Below are 21,210 nucleotides of genomic sequence, written 5' to 3'. Positions count from 1 at the left end.
TTCAAAAAATATAAATTAAAGAATCTCTGTAAAAATGCAAATTCTGTGTTTTTTTCCATGGCAAATAGATTTATAGGATCCTTGTTTATTACTTAATGTTTCTAAATTGTGTTCCCTTTTATGATTTTTTAATTTAAACGTAATCTTAAAAGCATACATAAGATCTGTGATTTGCTTTTTGTAACAGCCTTCCAGAATAAAGGGAGATATAGGTCACTACACAGATGGAAATTCTGCTCCTCTGGTTCACTGTGTTCGTCTCCTATCTGCTTCTTTTCTACTTACTGGGGAGAAAGGTGGTAAGTTGCTCTCAGAAACAGTGATGGCTTACTGTCTGCCTCAATATACAAAACAAAGTGTGATCGCTTCATCTAGTTGTTTGACAGCTCTTCATCGGCTGAGTGTATTGTTTTTTCATGACAGGACTTTAAAGTATGACAGCAGCTTGTAAAGAGCTTTGAAAGGATTTCTAGCCTATTTCATAATTGCTGAACCTAGTTTTGACCTGCTCGTTCCTGGTAAAATTATTATATTATTGTAAACTTGCTAGTCAAATATTACGTTTAAAAAAAAAAGTATTTTAAAGGATGTTTTAAATGGTAAAATAACCAGATAACTTGTTGTAACTCCTCCTTAAGACTGCAATTCTTGAATTGTAATCAGTGGGGAGCTGGCAGGTCACATGATGATGATGATGCCAGGTGCTCCTCCATTTTACTAGTGGTTTACATAGGTGTCTAGATTTTATATAGCATAGTTAAGCCTGGGATACTAGTAAAAGCAACTAGAAACAAGGAGGTGGAGCTTGCTTAGACTGCTGTTGCATAGGCGAAGGAAATGGATTTTTCTGTCTTGTACCAGAGCCATCAGCAGGAGTGGAACTGCCTGCTATCAGTGAAGCCACCCTCCTCCCCCCACCTTTGTTACTTGCTATACTACTGTCAGCTGTGTTCTCATAAGTTCTCTTAAAAGCTTAGTGTGGAGACTGGAAGGGGAAGTCTTCAAGGAAAACCTAGGTTGTTCTGTTGTTCTAGGAGGTGGTGTTTATAATTTATAGCAACTCTCCTCACAAGATATCAAAGCACTCTAGAAATAAACAACTGGTTTATGCATCTGTGAAATCAGCATACTTACATCAAAAGAGTGATATGAGGCTGAAGTGATTCACCCAAAGTCACACGCTGTCTTTGGCAAATCTAAGTACTGTTTCCCAGGCTCTTGATTTCCATATCTTTGTACTTAAAAAAAACAAAACCCAGACCTTCCTCCTATGTTCTGCCTGGGAGGAACTGGTTCATGAGGGGTACCTTATTTTCATTTTGTTCTTGAGCATCCTATGGGACTCCCAGAAATAAGACCTAGCTCCTGTCCTGAAAAGCTTATAATCTAGTTGTGTCTATAAACATTAACGATTAAGGCTACGATTTAGTCATGGAAGTCACAGAATCTGTGACTTCCGAAGACCTCTGTGACTTCAGCCCTGGCGGCTGGGAGCTGCAGGGTCCAGCAGCCTCTCACAACAACAGGGAACTGTGAGGTCCCCTGCCACCTAGGGCAGCGGTGCCCCCAAGCTCCCAGCTGCCACAGGCAGGGAACATTCCCTGCAGCTCCCCAGCTGCCAGCGGCGGCATGCAGGACACCAGCAGCAGAATGGGGGACCCCTGCGGCTCCCCGGCAGCTTCTGCCGCTGGTCATAGGGGGACCCCAGTGACTCCCCACCACTGTGGGGGTAGAGGGAACCCTGCAGCTCCCAGCTGCAGGTGGTGGTGTAGGGGCCTGGAGCTTCCAGCCACCTGGCATCTGCCCACCCCTTCTCATTTTATCATGGATATTTTTAGTAAAAGTCAGGGACAGGTCACAGGCTTCCATGAATTTTTCTTTATTGCACGTGACCTGTCTGTGATTTTTACTAAAAGTATCTGTGATAAAATCTTAGCCTTATTAATAATCACTAGTACCACTCTGCTCTCTGTCAGAACCTAAACCAATACCCCAGCATTATATGAGGGATGTTTTTAGAGGTGCCCTCTTTCAGATGAGATGTAGCGCACACAATTCCTGATCATTTGTGGATAGTAAAACCTCCATAGCACTTCTGCAAGGGTAGGAGAGTTTCTCAACCTCACTGTCCCAGTCACATTCCAATTTGGGTAAATAATTTCTGCCCAGTGGAAATTCTCCTTACAGTTTCAATTGGATGTGGCTGTGTTAGACCTGAGTGACTGATTTGTTTTTCCTCATTCTTGAGCTCTTGTCCGCTTGACCTCAGAATGTAAGAATCCTAACAAAGGCAAAAGGAATCTGTCCTCACCCACATTTGCTTACTATTATTACTGTTTACATTACCATAGCACTTAGGAGCCCTAGTCATGGACGAGGACTTCAATGTGTTCGGGTGCTGTACTAACTCAGAACAAAATGGCGGTCCCTGCCCCAATGACCTTACAGACCAAGTATATGACAAGAGATACCAGATGGATACAGACAGACATGGAAGTACCAGGAAAAGTTGAGATATAATTTATCAGCATGACATGTAGTGGTCCCTGGTAACAAACCTAACCATTGTCAAATTTTTTTTGTTTTTTTTGTTTTTTGGTTTTTTGGTCAAGTTTTCACGGCAAAGGAGAGTTTTGAGGTGGGTAATGAGAAAGCTTTGCAGATGCTTATGGGAAGGAACTCCCAAGTGTGTAGGGCAGCATGGGAGAAAGCACAGCAGTGCTTGTTTGAAAATTTAACACGTGAACAGCACAGGCTGGCATCATGAGCTGATTGAAAGTGAGCATCGACAGCTCGATAGCAAGTGAGAGATGATAGGTAGTGTGTATATTGATAGTGGAAGGCCTTGAAAGTGAATTAAAACAGTTTGTTTGAGGAGATGGAGAAGAGAGCTAATGACGGGATTCAAAGAGGGGTGACCAGGTCAAACAGTCTAGGAAAATGATCTTTGCAGCAGCATTCTGAATGGATATGAGTGGGGAAAGCTTGCATTTGTCAAGGCCAGAGACGAGATGAGAGCTTTGACTAGTGTTTTAGTTGCTTGGCTGGATAAGAGAGGCCATATTTGAGAGAAGTTGTGCAGAAAGAATCAGCAGTATTTAGATATAGATTGGATGGGAGCACCTAAAGAGAGATGGTGCCCAGATTACAGGCTTGGGTGACAAGCAGACATTCTTTCATTTTTATGCCTTTAATAAAAATTCTTATTGGTTTCTTAATTTCCTGTACAAATTAACACAGTTTAGATAATCTAGAATACTGTATTTTGAAACAGCAATTATTTTGCCTTTGGAATGCACCATGCTGCAATAAAATGTCAGGGAGCTATTTTCAAAAATGCTTTCTGGTGCAGTATGCCCATTCCTTCTTTTTACATGGATTTTGTCTGCTTCTGCAGTGGGGATAGCTGTAGTTTTGAAACTTAGATAAGCGTGTCACACTATCATTTGATATATTCTTTCCTGTCCTAAACTATCTAATATTGTGCACTGCTAATGCATCTCCCACATTCTCAGTGAACAGAGAAAGCTAATGTTTAGCAATTGGAAATTTTTTAGGAAGGAAGTGCTGTATAAATGATGCTAATAATTAGATGCAATTATTGGGTCTGCATTAATACCTCGTCAATAGTATTTGTCCAGGTTAAGTTGTAACAGGATATTAATTTTTCTCTTTAATAATTGAAAGTAGTTACTTACGTTCAACATTTTTTTTTCTTTTTTACAGCTTTAGTTCCTGATAGGGATGTGAGGGTCAGTGTAAAAGCGTTGGCAGTAAGCTGTGTTGGAGCAGCTGTTGCCCTTCATCCTGAATCTTTCTTCAGCAAACTGTATAAAACACCTCTTGAAACCATGGGAGAAGAGTATGGTATGTTGAGGTTACATTACAGTTCCCTACTCTTTTTTGCGAAACATTTTAACTTGTTGACTTTTTAATACATAATTGAATCCTTGTCTAAACCAGTTCAGTTCTTTAGGGTACACAGAGCTCACTCAGTACACGTATACTAGCCACGTCACATCAGTTTAAGTATTACTCTGTCCACACTACTACTGTCTTAGACTATTTCAGTTACAATGCCCACATTTCCCAACTTAACTGTGAGAAGCGATGAACACCGAGAATTTGCAGCAGTACCAGTGCACTATGGGACAGTAGCAGGAGAACTAATTAAATCATCTCTGCTTGTCCTCAGCTATGCTGGCACTAAACCAATTAGTTTAATCAGATTTGAATATGCTAACGGTAATCTGTTCTAAATGATTAGCCCCTTTCTCAACTGTTTGTAAACCATTTGGTGCATCTGTGTGGATGCAGTGTATTCTACAAATGTTCTAGGGTTTTTAACAGGTTTTAATTTTTCTAAGTGTCGACCAAGCCTTAGTGTTACACTTCAGGAATCCTATTTTAGATCTCACCATTACTATACCCAGTGCAAAATTATATGTCTAGGAACAAAGAATATAGATCAGACTTAGGATGGGAGACTATCCTGCAAAACTAGTGACTCTGTAAAGAAGTTAGGGGACTTAATTGATAATCAGTTTAAAATGAGCTCCCAGTAAGATGCAGTGGCTAAGAGGGCTGATGCTATCCTTTGATGTATAAATGTAAATATCAAATGGTATTACCTCTGTATATGGCGTTAATGAGACCATTACTTAAAATGCTATCTACAATTTAAGAAAGGATGCTGAAAAATTAGAAAGGGATCAGAAAAGACCTACAAGAAATATGAGAGATCTGGAAAATGTGCCTTATAGTGAAAGACTTTAAGCCCAGTCTATTTAGTTTATCAAAGAGGAGTTTAAGGGTTAGGTGACTTGATCATAATCTAAGTACCTACATGGGGAAAAGAAAAGGAGTACTTGTGGCTCCTTAGAGACTAACCAATTTATTTGAGCATGAGCTTTCGTGAAAAAGCTACAAAAGCTCATGCTCAAATAAATTGGTTAGTCTCTAAGGTGCCACAAGTACTCCTTTTCTTTTTGCGAATACAGACTAACACGGCTGTTACTCTGATACATGGGGAAAAGATTTCTGATGATGATTTTGGACTCTTTAATCTGGGAGACAAAAGAATAACCAGATCCAATGGCTGAAAGTTGAGACTACACAAATTCAGACAGAATATAGGATACAGATTTTTAAGGGTATAATTAATCAGTGGAATGACTTACCTAGGGACGTCGTGGATTCTGCTCCACTTCAAGTTTTAAACCATGGTAGGATGTCTTTCTAAAAGAGATACTCTAGCCAGCCAGAAGTCAGGGGTTTGATGCAGGAGTTGGGTGAAATTCTATGGCCAGTGTTATGCAGAAGGTCAGACTAGGTGATCATAATTGTGGTATTTCTATTTTTTGAAAAGTTAGTTTCTGCAGCCTACTGTCTCTCACTGTCTGGGTATCTGGGCTGCGCTCCTCTATCTGTAGCTCATGGAGAAGGGTCACTGTTCTGGTGCTGTGTGGTCTGGTCACCAGATTGTCTGTCTCTGCAGCAGCGGACAATGGTGGGTTTTTTTTGCTGCCTCCCTTATTCCTTCTATTTTAACTTTACTGCCCAGTTTTTTGGGCAGTGGAGAGCTGTTCCTCCTCCTTAGTCTTTGTCCTCCTCCTCCTTCTTGGGTTGGTTAACCCCCTGTGGGCTCAATTCTCCCTGAGCCTCTACTGCAGCTTCTCTGTGAAGGCTCCTCTGTCCCTTAAAGGCATGGAAGCGCAGCGGCAAAAGCACTAGAGCAAATCCAGGCAGTGCTCTATATGTGAGGTAGCCTTCCCAGGCTCAGCAGATGAAGAGTTGTGCTGAGCCTGCACCCAGCCGTCCACCCCTAACTCCGTTAGGTCTTGGGGCAATGAGTCAGATAGGTCCCTACCCACTGAGGCAGCTGTAACTCCAGCTGGGGAAAAATGGATCAGAAACCCCAGTGCAGAGCAGGAAGAGGTTCCAAAAGCGAGGTTCCAAAAGCAAAGATCCTGACCACTTGATTCGGGGTAAGTCCGAGGGGACCTCAGCAAAAGAAAGAAGGGAAGTCCATGGGGCCATAAATCCCCCCACTTTCCAAGTGGGTCCTGAGCACCCTGAGGAAAGAAACCGGGCTTCTAATCAGCCCCTTCCAACCAGAAAGACTGTGACAATGAGTTACATCCCTCCCCTGTCCCAGGGGGAATGGGACCCTGTGGCTGAGGATTCTGAGACAGACTGCTGAAGAGGGTTCCAGGCCCTAGGGAAGGTAAGCTGCAAAAGGTCTCACCAAAGCTACATCAGAACTTCTATGCTCTCAAAATGTGTGCAAAAAGGTTAAACAAAAAAAATGTGAAAAGCTAAAATGGGAAAGACAGAGCACAAAAAGTACAGGAGAGGGGAGTCTTCCTTTTGCCCACCAGCCCTCCTCCACTGAGGAAAGTGAGCTGTCTGGCTATGAAACCTGAGTAGGCTCCAGTGAGTAAGCCTCAGAGTAAATTTCTCTGTTTCAAAATCCTCCCCTGATGCTGCAGTACCCCTTTGCTCCTCCTTTGAGGAAGTGATTAGGGATGAATGGAACAAGCCTAATAAGGGCCAGCATGTTAATGAGAGCAACCTTAGGACTATATAACATTCTGTTCTATACTATGTTAGATATTAATTGGGCCACAAGTATCATTCTAAAACTGCTGCTTCATTATGAATTTAGTGCATGCTTGGATGATGCTTTCATTTTATTTGTTTTTGATGAAGCTTTGTGCCTCGTTTATTATAGCTGATTTAATGCAGTCTATTTTACATTCTTTCTAAGCAATGTCAGTAGAAGGCTTGTTAAATCCTAGAACTAATATTTTTAAAATAAAGTAGTTGTTGTAACTTGTTTTCTCAGAAGAGCAGTATGTATCGGATGTTTTGAACTATATTGATCATGGAGATCCCCAGATTAGAGGAGCTACTGCCATTCTCTGTGGAACCATTGTCTACTCCATTCTCAATAAATCACGGTTTGATGTGGAAAACTGGCTAGCAAATGTCAGAAGTTCAACAGGTAACAGTTGAGTTATTTTGAGGGGGTTGTTTTGGTGCATGTAGTGAAAACATTGCCCTTATTGTTTCATTATTCTTTCTTTCTTTCTTTCAGGAAATCTCTTTTCTCTGGTAGACTGTATACCTCTCTTACAGAAAACTCTGAAAGATGAATCCTCAGTTACATGCAAACTGGCTTGTGCAGCTGTGAGGGTAAACAAAATTCTTATTGTTGTTTTTTGTTTATATTACCATAGAGCCCTTGTCATGGACCAGGGTTCTGTTGTGCTAGGTGCTGTAAAAACACAGAATGAAAAGATGGTCCCAGCCCCAAAGAGCGTACAGTCAAAGTATGAGAGGAGAAAGCACATGGATACAGACTGATGGAAGAATACAAGGAAATAATTTTGCTTAGCATGATAGGCAGTAGTTATTAATGCACCCAGTGGCCTAATCATTCTCCAATTTTTTGTAAGCATCATAGTCAAGGAGAATTCAGAGGATAATGAGAGAGCTTTGTAGGGGTTCACTGGGAGCTGCTCCCAAGCATGAGGGACAGCATAAGAGAAAATTTTTTAGTAAGTGGGCAGTGGAGGCTGACATGATTGGTTGGTTGATAATAGGTGGGAGTTAACATTTGGTAGTGAAAGAAAGATTGTGGAGAGTCTTGGAAGTCAAGACAAGCAACTTATGTTTGATGCACTAAAAAGGGGGAAACCATCTTAAGGATTAAAAGAGAGGGGTGATATGGTTAAAGTGGCAAGTCAGAAGAATGATCTTTGCAGCAGCATTCTGAATGAATATAAGTGGCACAAGATTACATTTGTCAGGGCCAGTGAAAGGGCATTGCAGTAAGCGAGATGATGAGAGCAGAGTTTTAGCTGTGTGGATGGATAGGACAGGTCCTAGCTTAGAGATGCTATGCAGAAGATTCTGCAAGATTTATACATACCCTGGATGTGGGGACCGAGAGAGAGAGAGGTCAGAGTCAAAGATAATCCCACGTTTGTGGGGAAAGATTAAGAGCTCTGTTTAAACCATGTTGAGCTTGCGTTGATGGCTAGACACCAATGAAGAAAAATCAGACAAGCAGAAATTTTAGGTTAGACAAACGGCGACAGGTCTGGAGTAGAGGTAATTTCTAAGTCGTCAGCATAGAGATGGTAGTTGAATATGTGTTTGTGGGTCTGATTACCTAGCAATAAGGTGTGGAGGGAGAAGAGGAAGAGAACAAAGACTTTTTGGAACCCTCACAGAAAGTTGTAGAGCAGCAATGATACACTGATGGAACGATTAGAGAGGTAGGAGAATCCGGAGAGGGCAGAATCACAGAAGCCAAGGGAGGACAAGATTTCAAGAATAGGAGTATGGTTCCCTGTGTTGAAGGTGGCTGACAGATCAAGGAAAATGAGGTTGGATTACTGATTTGGAGCTTTGCCTAAGCAGAGGTCACTAGACTTTGGCAAGAGCAGTTTAATTGGAGCACAAGAAGTCACATTAGAGAGTGTCTAGGATGGAATTGGAGGAGAGGAACTCCGGTCAATGAAATGTAGTAGTTTAAATGTGTGAAAACGTTCACATTTTATGGAAACTGGGCTCTTTACCCGGTAATCCATGATGTTTTTGTGTGTATATGTATACAGTGATTGCACTTAAAATTCATTCTATTTTTTAGAGATTTACTGGTTCCAGTGGCATTCCCCATTTTAAATTTAGGCAATGTTGCTCAAAGTGTGGTGTAGAGTCTTTTAAAACAGGAAAATTTAGGGAGGTGCAGGGATGGCCGGATGTGACTTTGGACACTTAAATTTGGATAGTCCTCAATTAAGCATATTCTGCTATTATAACACTTAGTCCCCTTCAGCATAAGTAATTCAAAGCACTTTACAGCTATTCATTCTCAGAGAGAAGTATATTACAGTACTTTTGTAGACAGGTAAAGTGAGGCATAGAGGTAGAAGAATCCAGAAAGTTTACATGACTTGCCCAAGAATACCTAGTGAGTCAGCGCATAACTGGGGATAAAACCAAGGAGGTATGACTCAGTCTTTTGCTTTGACATTTAAATTTACTATTACTCCTGCGCGTGCGCCCCCTCACCCTTCCCTGTAGGAATCACTTCACTAGGGAAGAGGTTTTTGAGTAGTTAGAGGTAACCCTCAAGCCCTCAGGTCCTGTCTTGCTGAGTCTTGAGGTCTCTTGCCAGAGTTTGGAGCCTTCAGACTTTCCTAGCAGCTGACTAAGCTCCGTGCCGAGCCCCTGTAGAGGCTTTTATTTTATTTTAATACCTCTGCCACACTGACTCTTATTTGTCTCTTTTGAGAGCTAAACGTTCCCAGCCTTTTCACTCTCTTCGTATCTAAGTTTGTTCATTCTTTGAACCATTTTCATCATACATCTCTGGATCCCTTCTATTATTCCCATGTTTTTTGAGATAGGGTACATTTAGGCCACAAAAACAGATTTTTCAAGTTTCATGAAACCTACAATAATATGAGTGTTTTAATTAAAATGTAAAAATAATTCTTAATTCTAGTTTGCTTAACAGTTTCCTTAAAGTGTTAGCAATAGGTTGGTTTTAGGTTTTTATATGTGTAAGCACAAAGTTAGTGCAAGAAGAGACTCTCTCTAAATCCATAAAAGGTAGCATAATAATTAAAAACTTGTTTCTACCTTTTTAGCATTGCATCATGAGCTTGTGCAGTAGCAGTTATAGTGAACTAGGTTTACAGTTAATCATCGACCTCCTTACTCTGAAGAATAGTTCTTATTGGCTAGTAAGGACAGAGCTTCTGGAAACTCTTGCTGAGATAGATTTCCGGTAAGTGTGCATATTTCAATAAGTTGTATTGTGGCTGTGCATACAGTACCTTGTATGGGAGACCTAGCTTGTGAATTGAAGTTTCAATAGCTTGAAAAATTAATGAACCTCTTATAAAACAAATCCTCAAGACTGACAAGAAAGCTGCCATTAACATCAGAGATTACAGGATTGGGCACATTAGCAACTTCTGTGTGTTCTTTTAATCGCTTGAATCTGTCTTCTAAGAAACTGTGAACAGATAGATATGACCCAGTGTTCAAAATAACTGGGGATTCCTGTGAAATCTATTGAAGTCCCAGATATGCAGCACAATTTTTAAGCTCCTTCTGTTAGTCTTTTGTCAACTATTTCCCACTTTTCACTTATTCCAAAACACTGTTTGGGTAAATAATACTGCACTTATGCCTTTGCTTTTACATCACCTTACTCTCCACAGGCTTTTTGAGATAGAAGTCTTATTTTAAAAAATAAATTAATAAAAAATTGCCCTAGTTCAGCATGCTGGAAACTTTAGAATGTTGTTTCAATATATTGTTTCTTGAAACAGATTAACTAAAATGTGCTAATTCTGACCTTTTTGCCTAAATTAATAAAAGTAAATTTTAATTCTTTTAAAAATTAATTACACTGTGTAATACTTAAGAAAAATTCTTGTGACTTTAATGATGGTTAGTAACGTGGTCTGCCTTTGTCCGTTTTACCTATTAAGATTAGTCAGCTTTTTGGAAGGAAAAGCAGACAACTTGCACAGAGGTGTTCATCATTATACTGGGGTAAGAAGCATTGTTCCCTCTAATTTTTCCACCCATATGCGGAATGAATTTTGTTATGTGCGCCGATATGGAGGTGATGTGTGACACGCCACCTCCATATTGGTGCACATAACAAAATTCATGTGGTGGGGGTGGGGCCGAAGGGTTCGGGGTGTAGGAAGGGGGCTCAGGGCTGGGGTGGGAGTGCAGGGATGTGAGGGCTCTGGCTGGGGGTGTGCGCTCTTGGTTGGGGCCAGGGATGAGGGGCTCAGGGCTGGGGCAGAGGGTTGGAGTGCGGGCTCTGGCATGGGGCTGGGGCAGAGGGTTGGGTGCAGTGGATGAGGGCTTTGCCTGGGGATGCAGGCTCTGGGGTGGGGCTGGGGATGAGGCATTTGGGGTGCAGGAGGGTGCTCCAGGGCTATGACGGGGAGAGGATTCCCCCCAGCTGTCTCTCCCTGCAGCAGCACTTGGGCTTAGTGGGAGAGGCGTCACTCCCCTCCGCGGCAGCTCCGGGGCTGGGGCTGCAGGATAGGCGCCCCTCCTCTGGCCATGGCAGAATTGGGACCAGTGTAGGGGGGCTATGGTACATCTGGGCTGCCTCAGCCGCTGCTGAGTTTGGGCCGGGGTAGGGGTGTCCCTCCCCTATCTGCAGCAGGTCCCCTGGCAGGTTTCCTGAGCACCTGCGCAGTGCTAAATAGGCTGCTGTGTGCCCATGTGGCAGCGCACCTTACAGGGAATTTAGGTAAGAAGCCTATCTTTTGTAAATTATATCAAAGCATTATGGTTGGGGGCTAAGGCACTGATCCAGTAAAACACTTTGTTGTATGATTAATTTTAATCAGGTGCTTAAGACCTGCTGAAGCCAATGGTTCATGCATGTGCTTTGCTGAATCATGGCCTAATTCTTAGTACTGGGCGTAAAGTTCCTTTTCTACTGAAATACAGAGCTTTATAGTATGATTTTAAAAAGTTATAATCAGATTATTTCCCTAGGTAAATAAACAGTTTGTTCAGCAATGTAGAAGTAAAACTGTTACATTGGTAACTTCTATCTACAAAGGAAACATACTTTTACATGTTGGCTCTACAAAATACATCTTTAAAAATCTGTAAAGTTCGTCAGAGCAATTAAAATGTGCTATGATGTTTCATCTTTACTTATACTAATCTATTCCCATAGCTATTAAAACTTCAGGACAGAGTGCTCAACAGTGTTGTAATTTACCTTCTTGGTGATGAAGACCCCAGAGTGAGACACATAGCTGCAGCTTCTTTGATGAGGTATAAGCTAAAACAAAGGTTTTTAATAATATGCTAGCCTAATACACCATGTACCTGCAACTAAATAATACTTACCACTTACTTAACACTATACATTTTAATTCTTGTTTTTTTATATATATATATAATCTATACACACACATACACTACTTGTGATGGAAGGAATACATTATTTCTGAACCACTTTTTGTTTTGAATTATCACACAGTACTTTCCATTTTTTAAAGCATTGCATAAACATTTAATCGTCACAATACTGCTGAGGTGTTAATTCTGTGCCAAAAAATTCTGCACACAGTATTTTAAAATTCTGCATATTTTATTTATCATAATAACACTCTATAATCACACTAGTTTCAATTATTTTGGTAATTTATTTCAAAATAACCTTACAGTATCTACGTCTGTATTGTTACAGACACAAAAAACTCCCCCAGGAGCAGAGAGTTAAAGAAACCCCTATGACAACCCTGTTCCTGTCTCTGTCTCATTGCCTTCAGAGCCCAGCTGTGGGGCCAGACTCCCACCCCCCCCCTCCTCCCGAGCCCAATTGCGGATTGCCCCCACAGCCCAGACACTTGTGGGGCGCTCCCCAGCTGAGACACTTGCACCTCCTCCCCACCAGAGCCTAGCTGTGGCCCTCTTCCCCTCTTCCCCCCCCCCCCCCCCCCCGGCCACCTCCCAGCCCGGACACTCTCACCCCATCCTCCCCCAGGGATCCAGAGGGAGAAATAGCCTGATACTGGGTACCAGGTTTGTATGGAGTTGCCTGCACTTTGCTTCCTTACTTCAGGGCATGCTGGGAACTGCAACTGCTGGGACCATCCAGCTCCCTCTTCTTCCCCCTCCCCCCAGCAGTGTCTTCTATTCGGAGCTGGGAACCTGGGCTCTGCTGGGTTCAGCAGCCGCTAGTGGCAGCCAGCAGCCCATTTCTGTGAGGGGGGAAAAGGAAATTTTGCGCAGAACATTAATTCTGCACAAATTCTGCATTACGCAGTGGTACAGAATTCCCCCAGGCATAAGGTGTATTATCTCCACTGTACGGATGAGGAAACTGTGACTCCAGTAAATTGTGATTTATTTAATGACATGGAGGGAGTTGGTGGTTAAGCTTGGACTAAAGTTCAGGTACTGTACTGATTTTTCAGTCTTGTGAAAGGAATTATAGCAGCCAATCCTGTAGCAGATCATCTATGGCTACCATATTCAAGAATGGCATTTGGAAATGAAGGAGTTACATGATTAATCCTTGGGGTGCCACTCTTCAGTATCTCCCATGTCCATGTCTGATTCAGTGGTGTAGCACATAAGCTAGTGTCACAAAAGACTGTTTGTCTGCCTTTGTCTTTTGAATGAAGGGAAAGTTGCCAGAATAGTGGGTGACAATGGAGAGGGCAGGGATTGGGAAAGAATTGTTGTCAGAAGTTGAAGTGGTTTATACAAGCCTGCAAAAGAGAGATCCTCAAAATCCAGGGTGAACAATCAGGAAGTATTGGTCAATGGGTTATCCTGTCACTAAATTATATTTTCTAGTGCTTTTAAATTCCATCTATGTTAACAAAAATGAATTGTAACATCCCACTATAGTTTACACAAGAAATCTGACTCAACATTCAGTTTTCAGTGCACTACGGCTTTTTTAACATGGTAAAATTAGTCAGTTGACTTGCCAGAGTGTGTGTATGTGTCACTCTGTGAATTATTTGGAGTCAGAAGCTAAAGATCTTCTTGGCATGTGTTCTCACTCTGGAAGTGAGGTCAGTCTTAGAGAGGGAAAGAGGCAGGGGAAGAAAAATGTTTGTTACTCAGCACCAATCACTGCTGCAGATATTTTTAAATTACTTTGTTTCCAGTGTAAATCTGTTATATTCCTGACTGGAATGCTAGTGGCCACAATAGAGGACAGTGAGAGTAAAGGTAAAATTGGAAAAGAAGGTGGTCTTCAAGTCTCCAGTAAGGATATAAATGATTCCTTTGAGGTAAATGTTTGAGGAGAAAGTGAGTTTGAGTTTAGAGTAACAATTGTCATTTTAAAAATCAACACAGATTTACCCACATGTCTGCCTAAATTGTACATTAGATCAGTTTTTGTGATATCTATCTTTGTAAAAAGGGATTTGCTTACTATTTTACCTGTTTTCTGCTTTATTTAAGACTTGTTCCAAAGCTGTTTTATAATTGTGACCAAGGACAGGCTGATCCAGTAGTGGCAGTGGCAAGAGACCAAAGCAGTGTCTACTTGAAACTCCTAATGCATGAGACTCAGCCTCCATCTCACTTCGCAGTAAGCACTATCACCAGGTACAGTATTTGCAGAATTGCATTTGCCTTGCTCTAGTTAAAGAAACACTGGCCACAGTTAAGTGTGTAAATTCTGTTAAGTTTCTCTGTTGTTGCCACAAAGACTTAAGCATGTGCTTAATTTTATGCACTGTGAGTATCTTCATTTACTTCAGTATCTCTTTTCAGGATTGAGGTCTTAGGCTTGATTTTTTTTCAAGGGTGCAGACCCTTTAGAGTCAATCAGAGCTGCGAATCCTCAGCACTTTGAAAATTAAGCCTTTTATACATAAGAGCCTAAAATTAGCATCAAAACTTAAGAGATTTTATCCACTGCAGTGATGGTTTTAAAAAAATCTTCCCTTTGCTCCTAATCCATTAGAATTATTAAAAGTTAATACTAGAAATCTAATTATTTGTCAGTCATTTTTGCTGTTTGTTTACATTTTGCACTTCATTTAGCTTGAGCTGTGAAATTAGACCGGTCTATTTAGTGAACTGAACCTTTAGTTTTCATCCACAAGCACATTGCTGTTGTGCCTAGAATGCTAACGGGTTGTGAGTTCAATCCCTGAGGGGGCCATTTAGGGATCTGGGGCAAAAATTGGGGATTGGTCCTGCTTTGAGCAGGGGGTTGGACTAGATGACCTCCTGAGGTCGCTTCCAACCCTTATATTCTATGATTCTAACACCAGAAGGAGATAGTTAAGTAAATTGTTTTAATTAAAATTTAAAAATAATTAATTGTACTCATATTATTGTAGGTTTCATGAAACTTGAAAAATCTGTTTTTGTGGCCTAAATGTACTGGTCACCCTATCTCAAAAAACATGGGAATAATAGAAGGGATCCAGAGATGTATGATGAAAATAGTTAGAAGAATGAACAAACTTAGAGTGAAAAGGCTGGGAATGTTTAGCTCTCAAAAGAGACAAAGAGGAGGCAGTGTGGCAGAGGTATTAAAATAAGGAATGGCATAAGATAATCTGGAGCACCCAATGTCACATCTGTCTTTCATTTAACCTTACTGCCATTGGACACTCAATGAAAGTGAAAGGCAATAAATTTAAAACTGATAAAAGGGAATACTTTTTAACACAAAATTCAAATCTGTGAAACTTATTACTCCATGGCAGTGGCATTTTATATTAATGAAACCACCCATAAGTAAATTAGTATATGTTTTTAAAAAGGGATATAAACATCATGTTTCAAGACATAATTCAACCATCAACTGATGAGATCAGGAAGAAACTTTCTGCATTGGGAGGATGGTAATTCCATAAATGGCACAATAGGTTTTCCGAAAACTTTTCTGAAGCATCAGGCTCTGATCAGTCTCTGACAAAATACTGAATTATATGGATCACCGTTCTCATTAGGTAAGGCAGCTCCCATGAATTGCTGTCTTTTTTTGTATATGACCTGTTCATATATACCAAATCAATCCCTTTTTTCTGGTCATTCTGTCTATTAAAATAATTTGTGTTTTCAAGTGCATCTCTTTTCCCTCTTACATTTAAAACCAAACCTCTTATATGTAATGGAATAATATAAAACAAGTCAAATGTATTCTAATCTGGAGGAAAAGGTTTTTTGTCCTTAAAACTATTGCATGTTGTGTTAACATAGTAGGGTGTTTTGCTGCATTAGAGCTTTCTTCTGTTTAAACTTTAAGTGATAGTTATTTTAATTGTATGCTTATATTATTTCCTCCAATATTAAAGTTTACCAAATGCTGTGAAATTAAACATTCAGTGATGAAAGATGTAATCTCATATAATGAGGTGCAAAATGTGCTTTATGAAAGAGCATTTTTTTGATTTTACATGAGTATATTAGACTGATTAAAGCATGGTAATAGTCTTAAAAGGGTCTATAAAATGAAATTTTGAGTGGTTCTTTGTGTGATTTCCCATGGCAATTCCACTGTAGATGTGTGTGTGCCTCGTGCAAAGATGTCAGATTTTTTTTTCCCACCTCAGCAATATCTGTCAGCCTGGCTTGAGTGCCCTCTGCTGCCACAAGCGCTGTGTGCTGATATAAGAGAGTTGTCCCCAACTTCCCCCTCCCCTTCCTTCTTACTGCCAGTGATGGTTGTCAGAGCAATCTCAGACTTGTTTATTCGTTTGCATTTCTCACTCATCATAAATAGTTGTTATTTATTGTTAGTTGTTAGTTTCTCAAGTGAATTAGTGTTAGGTTTCTGTTTGTGTCCTTTTGGATCATTTCTTTTCATTCAGTACTGGGCTGACATTAGTGACAAGTGTCACATCTGCAAAGGCTTCAAACCACAGTAAGGATAGAGCAGCAAAACGCAAGCGCTTGCTTATGGAAGCAGTACCTCAACCCTCCAGCTGAAACAGTGCGAGGGGAGAGTGCCCCAAATACTTCACCATCTGTACACAGCGCTCCATCACATGTATCTTCAGCTCCGTGGTCCTGATCCTTGGTACTGTGGAAGAGACCCAGACCTTCCTCGGGTTCAGTATCTTGTTATTCCACATTGGTGTTGAGATGAGATAGGGGCAAGGACTCTAAGCATGTAGCAGAGAGCTGCGCCAGGAGCCTTGCCTATTAAGAGGGGCTTGATGCCTCTGGGCCTGTGCTAGGTCCGTGAGGCTGTTCCCTAAGAAGCATTTGAGGAGCCAACGGTCGATGCTGTTCCCATCTACGCAAGAGGCATATGCAGTGTCTCGGTGCAGGTTTCACCAGCATTAGAAACCATCCAACTGCCTCCTGCACCTACGGCTCAACCCTCACCGCATTGAGAAGCCCCCAGTACCACTATCTAGTCCTCTTCTCAAACCAGTTCTATCAAGAGGGAAGCTCCCTTTCTTCCTTTAGTATCTCCATCCCCAGGTTCAGGTTACCTCTTTTTGGTAGAGTCAGCATCAGTGTCTTCATTACGTGAAGCTTCTGACTGCTCGGACTCGGAAGTGCAACCCTCTGTATCTCAGCTGGGGCACAGTGCACTTACCTTCCTTCAAGATCGTCAGGGCCATGAATAATGCAGCAACCCAAACATTGGCCTTTCCCTAAAGAGCAATGGCCTGGATAAAGATGGGTCCTGGGTCCATACCAGTAGCCACTCTGGGCTGCATGGGGCATCCCTCTTCTAGTCAGGACCTCATTTCAACCATCTCGTCAGTTGTGGGGACTGCATCAGATGTGACAGTACCAGGAACATTGTTCTCCAATATCTGACGTTGAAATGGGTACTGGGCCCCAAGAGCATCTCTCCAGTGTCCAGTATTCTGACTGGTCCTGGCCAGCCAGCCTTCTTGGGTAGCTTCTCCACCATAGATTATGGAGTTGCCACCACTTCAGATGCTGGCTGCATCCTTGTCTTTGTCACCAGATGAAGCAGTGGGAGATTGATCTCCTCCGAAGACCACAGGACCCACTGAAACTGGTTTCAGTTTTGGCACTGAAGAATTCTCACAAGTTGGTGAACATTCTAATATTTGCCACCCTTTCTAAGATTGATCTGCCAGTCAATGAAGCAGTCGTGGAACTGGTCAAGGCTCTGTGGCAGACACCCTCTTCCCTGGCTCTTACAGTGAAATGAGCTGACTGGAGGTATTTTGTTCCCTCTAAAGGGTATACACATGTTTTCTATCACCAGCTCCGTGTTCTGTTGTAGTAGGAGTTGCTAATGAGTGGGAAAGGCAGGGTTACCAAGCCTCCACAGGTAAGAGCAAAGACTAGACTCGTTTAGTCATAAACTTTATTCCTCAGGAGGCCTGCAGTTTGGGATTGCAAACCAGCAGACGCTCCTGAGTCGATAAGAATACATACTCTGGGAGAACATTGCTAAATTGAGGACAAATTACCAGAGGATTTCAAGCAAGAGTTCTCTGTGGTGGAGGAGAAGGGCTAACTAGTCGCTGAGACTGCCGTCCAGGACAGTCTGGACAGTGAAGATTCGGCAGTGCCAGGAGAAGGCGGTCATGATTACAGTCCTCTGGATTACCCACAGAAGTACAGCAGACCATACAGAACCTTCTGTTTGAAGGCCTTACCCTGTTCTCTGAGGGAAATGACAGGCTTCAAAGTCTTTAAGATTCCAGGGCAACAGTGACCACTCCAGTGACTAAAAGAAAGCATTTTCATCAACAACAACCCTTAGGATACCATAGCGTTGGTGTCCCCAAGATCTGCCTAGGAAAAAGAGAAGGAGCTATAAAAGGCGCCCTTCTCTTTAGTGTCAGTGAGCTCATCCCATCCAGCTACCTCTTCCAGGCAGGCATTTTGATGGGGTTGTTGAGGACTGTATACCAGTCTCCTCACTTCTGTCCCACCTTTTTTGTTTTCAATTTTTTTTTGTCCTGATTCCTAGGTGCCAGGACGCACACAACATCAGAGCAGAGGCTCGTAAGCACAGTGGAACAGGTGTGTGCCATGCAATGTACTTCAGACTCCCTCCCCCCCCGGTCTCTGTTCAGGAACCACTTTCATAAGACTGCCCCTCAGCAGGAGGTCCAGTCTCTTCTCCAGACAGGGGCCAGAGAGGAAGTACTGTTGGACCTTAGGAGAAAAGGCTTCTATTCATGTTACTTCTTGACCCTCAAGACAAAAGGAGGTCTCAGGCCCATATTAGCTCTAAGGGAGTTGAACAAATTCCTGAACAAAGTAAAACTTCACATGGTTACCCTAGCATCAATTATCCCTTCCCTGGGACCAGGAGACTGGGACAAGGAGCGCCAAGATCAGCTCTGTACACTGCAGCCCAGCATGGCTGGGGTTGGTTAATTTCAGCCGAGCCTCCCTTTCTTCCAGCCTGGATTTGAGCCAATAGGTTTGTAAAAGGGAGAGCCAGAGCCGGGGAAGAAGACATTTGCCTGACCTGAGCTCAGCGCTGCAGGGAGCCAAGAAAGTAGATTTAAAACCAAAAATCAGCTAGCAGGACCCCTTTCCAATCACCCAGCTTCCAGGGTTTGATTTCTGAAAACAGCTGTGTAGCTAACCCCAAGCCAACCCTGGGGAAGAAGTAAAGGGGAGCTGAAATCAAGCCAACTTCACCTTTGATCCTATAGTACGGGCTTCATCCCTGGAGGCATGGTGCTCTGTGCCCCATTGGGCACATGGCCCTGTCTCATCCCACCCCACCTTTTATCCGTGCGGCTCTCCTCACCGACTAACCTGCCTCCCCCACCCTGCCCACTTCATTAACCATCTTTCCCTGCATCATAGGGTGCACTACCTACTATGGAACAGTGAGAAAGAACACATTTGGGCAAAAAGAAACCCTGGCTAATGTGCTGCTCTCTCCAAAGTGCCCCTGGCTTTCGCTAAGTATCTTATTAGCTTCCACAAACTTCTTTTCCGTGCCTGCAGATTATGGTGATCGAAGCCCAAGAAGCCTTGGAATGCAATTTCTTCCAAGGACATGCTCAGTTGAGAAATAATGACATTGACTTAGTGTGCAAAAGAATGTAGTAAGAAGAGCATGGATTAGATTTGATTAACTCTATTGAGCTACTTGTGAATGACATTATATATATGTACATATAATTGTTTGGAATATTTGTTTAGTGACTTTTTTTATTCCTTTTGAGTGCTTAAACAGCTACATCTCGCGAATAGTTGACACTATCACTTCACAATGCTTCCCTTCAGCCTGGCAGGTGCTCATTGGGTATTCACAAATTGCTTGGTGGTGGTAGCAGCTCATCTTTGAAAATTAGGTATCTGTCTTCTCCATACCTGGATGACTAGTTGATCAGAGGCTGATCAGAATCGCTGGTCATTTCTAGGATATCCACCCCTTTATCCATATTCAATGCTCTGGGGCTCCTAGTGAATCGAGAAAAATCAATATTGAAACCTGTATAGACAATCGAATTCATTGGAACAGTCCTCATCTCTACAGAGGCCAGAGCTTTTCTACCACAAAACAAGTTTGAAAGCATTTGAGATCTAGGATTTCCAATGAAAGCTTGTTCGCTCACAACAGCACACATGTCTCAGGCTGCTGGATTACATGGAAACATGTACTTACACAGTGCAAAAGGCCAGACTGCAGTTCAGTAAGCTGCAAGCATGGCTAACATAAGTATATGCCCCGAGTTGTCACCATTTGGACAAGTGGTACGAGTGCCAGAGCTAGTCTTGGTGTTTCTAGTCTGGTGGATAGATTCTCTAAAGGTGTGCATGGGCATTCCCTCCCTTCCCGCACTACTAATACTCACTCTAGTCACGGACACATCATCTTTAGGTTGGGGAGCTCACATTGGGTCCCCGAAGACGCAAGGTCTTTGGTCATCTCAAGACCTAGAAACTCACATAAATGTGAGGGAGTTAAGAGCAGTACATCTGCCTGCTCGATCTTCCTTCCCCACAGAGCGGGGAAAAATATCTTAGAGGAAACTGGATTGCCCTATCATTTACACCATCATCTGTCAGTCCAGAGATGATGCCAGTTTTGGACGGGTGATCCTGCAATCACTGTTCAGATAGGCTCTGAATCCACCTCCTCTGCCACTTGCTTGTGAGTCACCTACAGTGGAATTCTGATGTGGAATCACTCAAAGAAGAAACGGTTACCTATTTTTCTGTACCTGTGGTTCTTCAAGATGTCCATTTCACAACCTGCCCACCTTCACTTCTGTATTGGAGTCACAATGGCACAAAGGAACTGAGGGGGATGTGGGGTGGCTCCCCCTCTTAGACCACCACACAGTGAGACTCACCAAGCCCTCGGATTGCTACCCCTTCCTGCTTCTCCACGTGCGCACCAATGATACTGCCAAGAATGACCTTGAGCAGATCACTTCAGACTTCGTGGCTCTGGGAAGAAGCATAAAGGAGTTTGAGGTACAAGTGGTGGTCTCGTCCATCCTCCCTGTGGAAGGAAAAGGCCCGGGTAGAGACCGTCGAATCATGGAAGTCAACAAATGGCTACACGGGTGGTGTCGGAGAGAAGGCTTTGGATTCTTTGACCATAGGATGGTGTTCCAAGGAGGAGGAGTGCTAGGCAGAGACGGGCTCCGCCTAACAAAGAGAGGGAAGAGCATCTTCACAAGCAGGCTGGCTAACCTAGTGAGGAGGGCTTTAAACTAGGTTCACCGGGGGAAGGAGACCAAA

The 21,210-nt window shown here is 42.5% G+C and overlaps 1 protein-coding gene across 2 annotated transcripts in view; it reads left to right on the top strand.

The window, feature by feature from the left end:
* Positions 1–21,210, top strand: part of HTT (huntingtin) — a 178,356-nt gene that overhangs the window by 45,523 nt on the left and 111,623 nt on the right. For both annotated transcript variants that reach the window (XR_013346010.1, XM_077815892.1), the window contains exons 15-22: positions 188–299; positions 3,727–3,867; positions 6,848–7,006; positions 7,100–7,197; positions 9,666–9,805; positions 10,518–10,581; positions 11,741–11,841; positions 13,996–14,142. Coding sequence is in view for 1 of the 2 variants with exons in the window: in XM_077815892.1 (XP_077672018.1) it covers positions 188–299; positions 3,727–3,867; positions 6,848–7,006; positions 7,100–7,197; positions 9,666–9,805; positions 10,518–10,581; positions 11,741–11,841; positions 13,996–14,142 (962 nt within the window). In the remaining variant the exon portion in view is untranslated. The remainder of the gene's footprint in view (positions 1–187; positions 300–3,726; positions 3,868–6,847; positions 7,007–7,099; positions 7,198–9,665; positions 9,806–10,517; positions 10,582–11,740; positions 11,842–13,995; positions 14,143–21,210) is intronic.

The sequence above is a fragment of the Eretmochelys imbricata genome, chromosome 4 (assembly GCF_965152235.1).
Source record: "Eretmochelys imbricata isolate rEreImb1 chromosome 4, rEreImb1.hap1, whole genome shotgun sequence".
Lineage (NCBI taxonomy): Eukaryota > Metazoa > Chordata > Testudines > Cheloniidae > Eretmochelys > Eretmochelys imbricata.
This window is presented reverse-complemented; position numbering and strand designations above follow the sequence as displayed.